The sequence below is a fragment of the Callospermophilus lateralis genome, chromosome 13 (genome assembly GCF_048772815.1).
Source record: "Callospermophilus lateralis isolate mCalLat2 chromosome 13, mCalLat2.hap1, whole genome shotgun sequence".
NCBI lineage: Eukaryota > Metazoa > Chordata > Mammalia > Rodentia > Sciuridae > Callospermophilus > Callospermophilus lateralis.
The window spans coordinates 105,481,567-105,494,298 of record NC_135317.1 but is presented as its reverse complement, the minus strand read 5'-3'; the positions used below and the strand labels follow the sequence as shown (position 1 = coordinate 105,494,298).

The 12,732-nt window shown below is 31.1% G+C and overlaps 1 protein-coding gene across 4 annotated transcripts in view; it reads right to left on the bottom strand.

The window, feature by feature from the left end:
• Kifap3 (kinesin associated protein 3) overlaps positions 1–12,732 on the bottom strand; it is a 139,674-nt gene that overhangs the window by 104,539 nt on the left and 22,403 nt on the right. For all 4 annotated transcript variants that reach the window (XM_076872969.2, XM_076872968.1, XM_076872967.1 and 1 more), the window contains exons 3-6: positions 8,802–8,956; positions 6,263–6,318; positions 5,579–5,720; positions 353–452 (exon numbers count right to left, since the gene is read on the bottom strand). In XM_076872969.2, coding sequence (XP_076729084.1) covers positions 353–452; positions 5,579–5,720; positions 6,263–6,318; positions 8,802–8,956 — 453 coding nt within the window. The remainder of the gene's footprint in view (positions 1–352; positions 453–5,578; positions 5,721–6,262; positions 6,319–8,801; positions 8,957–12,732) is intronic.

Sequence of the window (12,732 nt, the reverse complement as noted above, 5' to 3'; positions counted from 1 at the left end):
TATTCAAATTTTATACAAGAGGAAACTGAGGCACAATTAAGTAAAGTAATCACATTCACACAGTTAATAAATAGTAGGCTTGGATTCAAATGTTAAACTCTAATGTTAAAAATCTAAACCCATTATACTAACCCATTGGGTGTGTGTGCTGGCATGGGTAAGTACAGACTAAATGAAGAGATAACTGAGAGCAAAACAGAAAAGGAAAGAGAGGGAACAAAAGGAAAGAAAGGGAACAAAAGGCAGAGCATATGAAAATATACAGAAAGACCCAGAGAACCTATAATCTACAAACTGACACAAATAGCAATGGAGATAGACCAGCCTTTTATTTTATAAGTTTTATACTTACCTAGAAAAGCAAAAAAAGATGTAAATTATGTTTGTAGCTAATTCAACGCTTTGCTTCCAATCTTCTCTCAGGACTCTTGCCAACGCACCAAGGGCAGTTTCTAAAGAAAAAGGAGACAAAGATAATCAGGGTGACTGGTTTTAAATGTTGACTCATGAATAAATTACAAAGCTAAGCTAAAACTGGGACAAAAAAGTAAGATACTTCTTTCCAATACAGAAAGTTATTTTAAAAATTATAATATAAACTTTCACTTAAAAACTTACAATGAACAGCTTCAAGTCTATACTATAAATAAGTTAAATATTAAAAGCTAAATATGGTTTAAAGTAACATAATATTATGGTGACAATAAAATAATAAAAAGGGCCATTCATCTCTTAATTTGCATTTCCACTTGGAATCTTACTACTCTGGTACCAATTTTTTTCTAACATCTTATTTAATGTATAAGGGAAAAATTAAAATAAATCTAGAAAAAATAATAACATTTTGGTGTTAGCAGACTAACACTAACTCTATAAAGTAAACTAATCAAATAAAATTTTACAGAAAAAAATGTCTATTTTAGTATCACCTGCCAACAGCCATAAGCAAACAAATACTTCAAAAATTAGATCCCACATGTTAATGAGCATCTCTGCTAAATTTTTTATCTAAAGGAAAGTAAAATTAATGATTTGATAAATGAAAATTACATATATTAAGTAAATATAAAGTAATGACTTTGGTTTTACATGACTAAAAATTGTCTTACCAATTTTTAAAAATTTTATTAAACTAAAATACTTGTATGTTAAAAATATATAAATCGTAATCCAACTGTCTTTAATAAGTACTCAGGATCTATTGTACTTCATGGACAGAATTATCAGTATTTATTATCGTTATAAAAAGGTTCAGTTTTTTTCCCCCACTTTCTGGCTATTCAGATTATGAAACATAAATTAACTGTATTTATTAACAGGAATAAAAAGAGGGAACACTAAAATAGATCCATGAATACATGGGTACAGTATTTGTTTTAATCCACTTAGTGGAGGATATTTTAGACAACTAAAAAACATCCTACAATAGCATTTCACAATATTATTCACATTCACAATGTAGAACACTGAAATAATGTATATTTTAAACAAAATTATTATAACGTCAAACAATTAGAAAAGCAGTGCATATCAATATGCAAAAAATCCCCCCAAAGTCCTACTTAATAAAGAATCTGGTAATTCCCAAAGGAATTCTATATTCTATATTTTAATTATATTTCCACATTCTATAATGCAAATTTAGCTATAGGTTTAGTGATTTATTTGCCTAATTTTATATCATTCTTCTCCTTTAGTATAGGATAATGTCAACAAATACATAGCTACAGGAATTCAATACATGTTATCAAGAAATAGCCAAAAGAAATCATAAAGGTCAAAGTGTAACCAAAAATTTATCTATAAGTTGAAAACAATTTCAATCAAAATGCCATTATGTTTTTCCACAGAATACATAAATGTATCTCAAAATTATACATTAGTCAAATGTACAATACTGACAGAGCAAGTTTTTAAGGATAGAAAAGGCAAATTAGAGCATTTTTCTTACATATTCTAAAACTGTAGTCAAAATATAAAACAAAAAAGAAACAACAACAAACAGGATTATATTGGTTTGGAACTCATCAAATAGACCATGGGAATAAATATGGGAACACTAAAATAGATCCATGAATACATGAGTATAGTATTGGGCAAATAATAACTTTTCAAGAATAAGTTTTCAAAAAGCATCAATTCCATAGAAGAATGGTAGGCATATAGTAAAAAAGACATTTTGAATACGGGGAAAGGAAAGAGCATTCACTAACTAGGTTGGAATAAGTGGCTATTCCAATATGGAAAAAAGTAAAATTACATCCGTAACTCATCATTTTTAACAAAAATGAATTTAAGGCACGTTCAGAATGGCAGACTACCTCCCAAAATCTACTCCTCCATGATCAAATAAGAAATCTGGCAAAAACTGTCAAAATCAACTTTTTTCAAAACCATGGGAATTAACTAAAAACAACTCACAGAAAAATTGGCTGAATATTGGTAAGAAGAATGAGTTTCATGGCAATTCAACTTACCCTAATTCTATCCTTCTGTCTAGCTTTGTGGTTCCTTGAAAACCAGTAGTATCACAACTACAAGAACTATAAAAGCCAGCAGAGTAGCCTGGCAAGAGCCACAGGGAAGAGGAGCCTGAGGCTCCATTGCAGAGAACTATCACTAACCCACCTATCTGGATACTTACTGAAAAACTCCATTCTTGGGGTGTATCTTAAAACTCAGGATAATTGTCAAACACTAGGTAGCCTCATATCAGCTTTCTTTTTTTAAAAACAGGATTAACAAAAGGTTCACCAAAAAACTTAAAAAATGAAAAATGAGAAATCAGATATTCATAGGAATTTAAAAAGCTCCAATATATCCCTGGCAATGCATAGGTGCAGGGTTGTACATTTACCAGGGAAAGACCTAAAGGCCCTCATCTCTCATCTCTGGCTAAACCTGAGACAAAGGTGCAAAAGCAGGAAGTAAAGAAAAATTTTTAAACAACGTGCTTGAGCATTAAAGACATGCCCCAAAATACAGAGAATCCCTTAACAAAGGCTCAGAGACTTATTGCCAAATGTTCAAGGAACTCTGTCCAAACATTGGCTGGCCACTAAGCTAACTGAGGAGAAATTTCAGTGGACATACAGGCAAAGGATATTGACTTTATAAAATCAATCCACATAACTCAGAAAACAGACAAAGAGCATCAATAACAACCACCAGTGATAGTGAGAATTTGATTTCCAAAGTTGTTATAATGATATTATTTCAACAACAACAAGGCAAAGAAACAGAATAGTGTGAACCATCCTCAGGAAATAAAGTATTCATAAGAAACTGTACATGAGGAAGCAAAAATGTTGAATTTATGAGACAAAGACTTTAAGTCAGCTACTATAATTATATTCGAAACACTAAAGTAAATCATGGCTGAGTGTATAAAGATATAAGAATGATGTTTCACCAAAGATACAAATTATTAAAAAAAAGAGCCAAATAGAAATTCTCTGGTTGAAAATAAAATAATTGAAAAGAAAAATTCATTAAGAAGGTCTCAACAGCAGATATGAACCAGAAAGAAAAAAGATCTCTAAAGACAGATCAACTTAGATGATTCAGTCTGAGGAAAAGATGAAGAAAAAATAAATGGCCTCAAAGACCTAGGGAGCACCTCAAAGCGTAATAACATACATAACAGGAATCCCAAGAGCAGAGAAGAGAAAAAGGCAGAATGAATAGTTAGTAAAATAATGACCAAACTTGATTTTTGTGGAAAAATATTAATCTGAACCTTCAAAAAGTTCAACAATCTCCAAGTAAGATAAATGCAAAGTCAACAACAACAAACACTCAATAAAGTACATCAGAGTCAAACTGGTAAGAATGAAGGCAAAGAGAATGCTGAAAGTAGCAAAAGAAAAGCAATTTAGTATATACATGGAATCCTCAAAAAGATCACAGCTGACTTTCTATCAGAAACCATACACACCTGTAGGCAAATGGGATAATATAAAGAGGTAAAAGAACTCCTATCAACTGAAAATTCTATATACAACAAATCTATCCTTCAAAAAACTAATAAAATTAAGTTACTATAAGGTCAACAAAAACTTAAAGACAATTTATAATTAGCAGACCTTATCTACAAGAAATACGAAGGGAATCCCTTCAAACTGAAATGAAAGAACACTGTACAGTAACTTAAATCCACAAAAAGAAATGCATACGATGATAATTATATAATGGTGTTGATGGATTTATATAGATATGTAGTTTGTATGGCTAAGTAGTACGGAGGACTAAGGAGGAAAAAGTCAGAATGGCAGCTACCAAGAATATAAACAACAATAAGAGTTGGCAAGGATGTGGGGAAAAAGGCACACTCACACTTTGCAAATTGGTACATCCAATCTGGAAAGTAATATGGAGATTCCGGGGAAAACTTGGAATAGAACCATCATTTGACCCAGCTATCGCACTCCTCGGCTTATACCCAAAGGAATTAAAAACAGCATACTACAGGGACACAGCTATATCAATGGACAACTCACAATAGCTAAATTGTGGAACCAACCCAGATGTCCTTCAGTAGATGAATGCATCGGGAAACTTTGGTATATATACATAATGAAACATCACTCAGCATTAAAAAAGAATAAAATGGCATTTGCAGGTAAATGGATGGAGTTGGAGAATATAACGCTAAGTGATGAAAGCCAATTTCCCAAAACCGAAGATCAAATGTTTCTTTGATATGAGGATGCTGACTCACAATGGGGATGGAGGGGAGCATGGAAGGAATGGAGGAACTTTAGATAGAGCAAAGGGGAGGGAGGTGCAGGGAGGGTACAAGGGGGTAGGAATGATGGTGGAATTAGTTATACATCACTACCCTAAGTACATGTATGAAGACATGAATGGTGTGAAAATACTTTGTGTACAGTGACTTGAAAAATTGTGTTTTGTATGTGTAACATGAAATGAATGTACTCTGCCATCATGTATAACAAATTAGAATAAATAATTTAATAAAAAAGAATTATATAGAAAATAAATAAAAAATGTTAGATTCAATTCCTAACTTATAAATAAGTTAATTACATTAATCTTAAATAGACTAAACACTTTGATGGATAAAAATGAATAAAAAAACATAATTCAACCATATGCTATCTAAAATAGAAATATTTTAGACTCAAAGACACACATGGTGTGCAAGTAGAAGTATGGAAAAAAGATATACCATGGGAAATAGACAAGTAATAGATTGAAAAACAGTAGAGAAACAGACAAGTATCAGAAAGAGAAACAGAAAAGTAATAGATTGTGAGAAAATATTCCTAAATACATTAAAAAGTATTACAGGGGCTGCCTAGTGCATAGGAGGCACTGGGTTTGATCCTCAGCACCACATTAAAAAAATAAACCTATAAAATAAAGTTATTAAAAGAAGTACTAGAATTCAGAATGTAAATATTTAAGACATGAAAATCGTGTGTGTGTGTGTGTGTACACATTCATGTCTATGCATGTACATAATACTTAATATATGAATATAAACTTCAGAGGTAGAATTCTTTTGCAATAATTTCTATTTTTTAATGTTTAAATGTTTATAGACATAAATCACCATTTAATAGTAGTTCTTCCAAGTTATCAGGATTTCTAGCAAGCTGGAGTATCAAAGCAGAACCCCGAACTTTGTCAGGAATATCTTCATATAATAATTCAATATATTCATCCATGTCATTAATATTAGCAACTTCATCAATCTGAAACAAAATAAGAGGCAGAAAGGCTTAATAATAATGCTCAACAGATTAACTGCTAAAATACTGATATTTTTGGATCACTATACTACCCTTTATAACCAGAAACCAATTTCTAAAGACTTCATAGTAGCTATCTTCTTTTTAGATGGGGATTTTAAGCCTTTGGGTTCTAGGACTCTAAAACTGAAGTGTAACAATGAGAAAATGTGATGTATATAAACTCTGAAATTTGTCAGTAAAGTATTTTAATGTAATACAAAGTAATTTGTATCTACTATAAAAGAATAAATAATATTTCAAAACACTGCAATAAGAATAATCTAAACACTTTTACTACTTATTTTAACAAAATGTTTAAAACACACAACTAATAATTTTCAGTATCAATTAAATATCAATTTTCTACCTTTCTCAGATACCGCTAAGTTCAATCATTTTTTAAAAATTCCACATCAGATTAATGTGATTATATGCATTATTAATGGTAAAAGGCAATATTTTACAAGCAGTCCTTTATTAGATCAGAATTCATACACTCTTACCTCCATTCCTTCAAAAGGAGGTGGATCTTTAGGCTTGCTTGATTTTTCTTTTTTTTCTGCAAAAAGATTTTTTTTAATGAGGAGAATTAGGTTTTTAGGGTTTCCGGGTAATTTTATTTTCAACAGCTGAGTTTGATTCTAGCTAAACTGGGGATATTAATTGATGAAACTTATCTCTTTTCAATGTATAAAAATGCTAATCTATTATCCATCCATCTGTTCTAATGATAATATCAAGGAGAGTATAAACTAATAAATTCTATAATCCCAAAGTTATGTTGGGCAACAATTTTAATTTTCTTCTTGGATAACTTTTTGGGTATGTGTTCAGCAAGACTTGTTAACAAGAAGCACAATAGTTAATTCTATTTATCCTCTTTTTCCCTTCCTTATTCAAATTTAAGGTGGAAATAGTTGAATCAATAAGGCAAAGAAAAAGATAATTGATAATATTAAAAACTGAGTAATGTTAAAACTAAAATAAAAACTAACAAGGGTGAAGAATAAGAAATTATAGGTCAAATTTCAAGTTAAAATAATGTATAGTTATTCCCAAATAAAGAGGTATCTAAAGATGAATTAATCAAAAACATAAATTTCATTTCTGAAAAAAAATCTGTAATACTTTTGCAATCTGGTACAAAACCTAAGTAATACATGTTACAGTGAGTTAAATTAGAAAAATACAAAAATTTGATTCTATAATAATTAACAACTAAATATACATATAATAGAATTAGCTCATTATTTTCAGAGGATAGGAGGCATTCTAGAGTGATGAATCTCAACAGCTAAATTTTGTCTCAAACAGTGGTTTCAATTAGCAAAGAAAAAAATCCCTTAAGGTGACAAATCACATGATCAATTATTATTGCTTTGTTTTAAGTCACTTTTTGGAAAAAGGCTTCTGGCTTTGAAATATTGAATACCAAGTAAAACTGTTAATATTTTAAAAATAAGTATACATTTAATATAGTAAAGCATTTTGTCTAAACAGAGAAAATAATGATTTTAATATTTTTGTCCATGTATGACTATACAAAATATTTTCATATTCTTTTAATTTTGGGGAGAGAAGGAGAAAATCTGATTCATCCTGAAAACTCAGTGATAGAGTTTTCACTAGTTTAAAGATGTTTTAGCAAAAATTCCTTTAGAATTATATGAATTTGCCACTTTGAAAGATCAAATTTAACTATTATTGTATAACCGACAATAAATACACACAGATCTTAAAACATTACCAGATTTGCTGTGTTCACTTTGAATTTAACTGAAGATGTAATTTCTCATCATTTATAAACATCTTAAATTAGAGTACCTTTTAGATAATATTTGTTTAATAAAATTTGCATTGACATTTTCTTATCTATATAACACCCTTAATAATTAAAAAGGTATATACACTGAGTATTTACTATGTGATTGGAAGTAATCAAGTTCATAATGCCTGTTTTTGCTTTTAAATAAATGTATAGCCATTCAATTCATTTGACAAATATATAGTGAGCATTTAATATGTATGAGATGGTGTATCTAGGGTTAAATAATAAAATCATATATTAGGCACAAGGCATTTTATTTGCTGGGAAATAAATAATGCTGAGAAAAAATACTAATTTGAAAAAAGTCAAAACAAAATTTTTATTTATTTTTCTATACAACCCAGTCAAAATTTGTACACTGACATGTTATTTTAGAAGCATCATATTTTACAACCCATCAACGTTGAAATATATGTAAATTTAGTAAATACTGTGAAATGGTATTACTAAGCATTCAGTAATCTGAGATACCGTTCACTGAAATAGTTTTACTTTGTTTTCTGAATGATTATTTGAAAATGTCTTCTGTAAGAATTTTCTTAGCTGTAATACCTTAATTCTATGGTTCTTTTATATGAAGGAATTGAACATACAACAAAATAGGGGTTGAAGAATGAAAAAAAAAAAGATTATATTTCCATTAAGAAGATTTATTTATAAAAGTTACATCTTCAGGATAGTCCAAAGCACATGACATATGCTTTTCTTAAAATTTACATACTTAAATAATTCATTCAAATTATAAATTAAACATCAATTAAGAAATTTAAAATATATTGTCTAGTTGGGGTGGGAAAAATTGGTTTCTTCCTTAAATTATCTTCTTTTATTATTCTACAGTCAATCTGACAGATTCCTTTTTTATTCCTTATTTCAGTGTACTTCAGTACAAAAACAATGAAATAGGTCAGATAATTTTATGTGGAAGCAATAAAAACTGGCTTAAAGGAAAGTAATGCTTGTTTATTCTATCATTTGCTTACTTGTTCACAGTACTAGTTTAAAAAAAAACACCAAAAAACAAAACAACCTTACCCAACATTCAACTATGTGAAGTCTAAACTCTAGTCAAACAACTTTGGTTTTAAATTTAAAAATCAGGAATTCCTGGGATAGGGTTGTGGCTCAGTGGCAGAATATCTGCCTGGCTTTGTGAGGTCCTGGGTTCTATCCCCAGCACCACACACAAAAAAATAAGGAATTCTACTACCTACCTTTTCCTGTCAATGAATCACGTCGGTTCTGCAGATAGTATAACAGTTGTTCCACCTCATTGAGTTTTGAGGGATGAATGAGCTTGCATTCTTCAACCACCTTCCGAGCCAGAGAAGTTATATCTGTGTTGGCATTGAGACTCTTCAGACGAATGCTGCAAGCACATTCAAATTCTAACTCAGATATTTTAAAGTATGTGACAGATTCAATAACACTACTCTAAAATGGTTTACAAATTTTAAGGGAGTCAATATGTATCTGGCCATAGAATCTCAGTAAAATAAATAAAGTCCTATATAGGAAAAATACTAAACAGTGATTTTCTTTGAGCTGGACAGGCAAAGTAAAAAAGCAACATAAATCTTTTTCTGTTGAGGCAGGACAGAACCTTCTGAGGTTCTATTTTAAAGCAGCATTTCTGATGTAAAATTCATAGTCTTAAGTCATTATTGGATTTGAGAATCCATACTGCCACAAAGAAATATATATATTTAACCTCACCCACATTTTTATTTGTTTAAGTTAGGACAAGCATAATCTTGATATTTTAAATTCAGTTGCTCTGGTGGCAACTGTATAAAACATAGATAAAAGAGAAAAAGCAAGACACATTTTAAGACCTGTATGAAGAATTCTGTGAATTCTGGAACAAATGAATAGATTTTATACTTATATTAGTATATTAAATATAATAATTAACCAGCTCCCTCTTCCTTTTAAATTTAGCCCAAGAGATCCACTGAGAGACCAATAAGAAAAGATAGTTCAAATCTTAAGACAATTAACTAATGGATTCATGGCATGTGGGAAAACTATGAAGCATAAAATCAGGTCCAGAGTGAAGAATCAAAACTGGCAAAAAAACTATCAAGCAGATGCTCCTATGAGAGGTTTACATTCAAAAAAAGAATATTAAGCAAGCCTCCACTGTGTAGAATTATTTCTTGGTGAAGATGGCTAATTTTGTGGGGAGGGAGATATCAAGCTATTGGAACAGGAGTGGACATCTCAGATAATGCTCTAAACATATTATTTTTCAAACCATTATTAGATGCAGATGATCTCTCCTGAAATCAGTCCAACAAAGTGCCTTAAATACTATTCCTAGCTAACATAGACAACCCCAAATCTTGTTAGCCAGGGATTCTGCAAACCCTCTAATAAATTCCTTTTTGCTTAAATTTCCTAGAGTGGCATGTCTAATGTTTCTATAACAAAAACCCTAGTAATGTCCTGTCCTTAATCATATTTTCTTCTTCAATCTACTTAAGTTTTTGGTCCCTATTAGGTCTTATAAAGTTCTGATTATATTTTTGAATAGTTTTAGCTGCACAACAAAAGGTAGATGGCAAGGAGGGTACATTTAGAAGAAAACTCCATGGTTAACTTTAACAAAGAATTGGAAAAGCCAATTCTGATGGAGAAGACAATTTAAAAAAAAATTATCAGACTTTTTAGAGAAGTTTCAGGTTTACAGAAAAACTATACAGAAAGTAGAACACTCCCATATATGCCTCCCTCATAGTTTCTAATATTTTACTATTTTTTATTATTACTCTCTTGCATCAGGTTGGTATACTTATTATAACTGATGAATCAAAATCAATACATATAATTATTAACCAAGGTCCATAGCTTATGTCAGGGTTCACTCTTTGTGTTCTATGAATTTTGATAAAAGCATGTCATATATATCAATCATAGTATCATACAGAATAGTTTTACTGCCTTGAAATGCCCTGTTCTTCACCTCTCCCTCCCCTTAATTACTGGCAATCTCTAATCTTTTTACTATATGTATAGCTTGCCTTTTCCAGAAGGTCATGTAATTGGAATCATATAGTACATATGTTTTTCAGAATGGCTTCTCTCACTTAGCAATATACAATTAGACTCCTTCATTTCCTTCATGTCTTTTCCATAGCTTGATAGTCCATTTCTTTTTTTGGTACCATGGATGGAACTCCGGGGTGCTTAACCATTGAGCCATACCCCCAGGGTCTCACTGAGTTGCTTGGGCCTCAATAAGTTGCTGAGGTAGGCTTTGAACTCTCAATCCACCCTACTCCCCCACCTCAGGGAGGATACGTGATTACAGGCGTGTGCCACTGCATCCCACAATAATTTATTTCTTTTTACTGTTGAGTAATACTTGATTGTATAGGCTGCACCATTTGCTTATCTATTCACTACTGAAGGATATCTTGGCTGCTTCCAATTGTTGACAATTATGAATAAAGCTAATATAAACATTCATAGGCTGAGTTTTATTTGGATTTATGTTCTTAGCTCATTTAATGAATATCTAGGAGAACAATTGCTGGATCATGTGGTTTGTGTATGTTTAGCTCTGCAAGGAACTACCACATTTTCTAACAAAATAAATGCCATTTTATATTCCCAAAGTTATGAGGGTTCCTGCTTCTCTATATCCTTGCTGATATTTTGTTATTCTTATTGTTAGTGTTTTGGATTTTAGCCATTCTAATATATATTAGCAATCTGATTCCATTTCTTTCCACTCAGGATAATAAAACAAATTTTCTGATTTTAGTGTGTACTCTCTCCTAAATCTGTCATTTATTAAAAAGATAAGAAAAAATTCAGGAGGGTGAGAAATTTTCAGAAGATGTCAGCTTATGTTTACTGGATTAATTGTATCAATGAATAGAAGGCACCGTATGTCTATGAAGAACATCATAAACTCACAAAGTATCACCTATATTATTTTTGAATTAGGATCAACACTTTCCCGTAAAGAAATATTCAGAAAATTCAACTCAGTTGAGGATGGGTTTGTAAATTCCTTTGATCAAAGGGAAGAATAAAATATAAGACTTGTGGAATGGGGGGCAGGGCATACCACTGGTAGTTTCACTTCACGTCTTTCTCAATCTATGAGATTCTCCTCATTCTCACAACTGATAATGCCTCCCAAATTAAAAAAAAATAAAATAAAAAAATAAAAACACTTTGGTACCACAATATGATTTCTCCCCATCTTGTGCATGAGCTTTACAAGGTAAATCTACTGGATTTTTCTCTTACTAAAATTTAAGTGCACTTTAACCACAATGGGCAGTAACTCTTTCCATGTGGCTAACTCTACCAAATGTATCTCTTGTCTAGAAAGTCTGCAGATTTTAAAGTAACATATTTATCATTGCATTCCAGTTGAATGAGGCTAGTGACTGCATACTTAAGAATACAAACTTTAAATTTCTCTCCTGAAGTGTGGATGTATGAGGTTCTAAAGGCAAAGAACCCAACCTTGAGTTTTTCTTCCAATAATAAGATATTTTCATGTGTTCTCAAAATAAAGTAATCACAAAAACTCAAATGAGAGAACAGTAAAAAGCAGTAGCTGGAATCTAAAAGTAAAGTATGTATGAACACATGTGTTTCTCTTCAATCTACTGTATTGTCTAAAGAATTTGTTCATCTTTAATGAGTTATTAAGGTAATTTAGTTTCCTTCTAACTCAAATAAGAAGACCTATTAGAGATCCTAGTAAGATACTAGGCAACTTCTCTTTGAAGTTAGTTCCTCAAGATCTAAATTTCCTAAGTTAAACTAACAAGTCTCTAATAAACATATCTTTCATGATTGGTTTTACAAGTTAGTATACTTCTACTATAAACCAGGGTTTTCCAGCTGCAGTACTATTGAAATTTGGCTACAGTAATTCTTGGTCACAGGTGGTTGTCTTGTGCTAATCATAACATGATTAGCAGCACTTGGTCTCTACACTGGTCTCTAGTTGTCAATAGTACCCCTCTAATTATGACAACTAAAAATGTCCCCAGGCACTACCCAGTGTCCCCTTGTGAACAAAATGACTTCCTGTTAAGAATCACCACAATATACTTAAAGTTGTTCTCACTATGCTAAATACCACCTGTTCTCCTAGTAATCTGCACATACTTAACT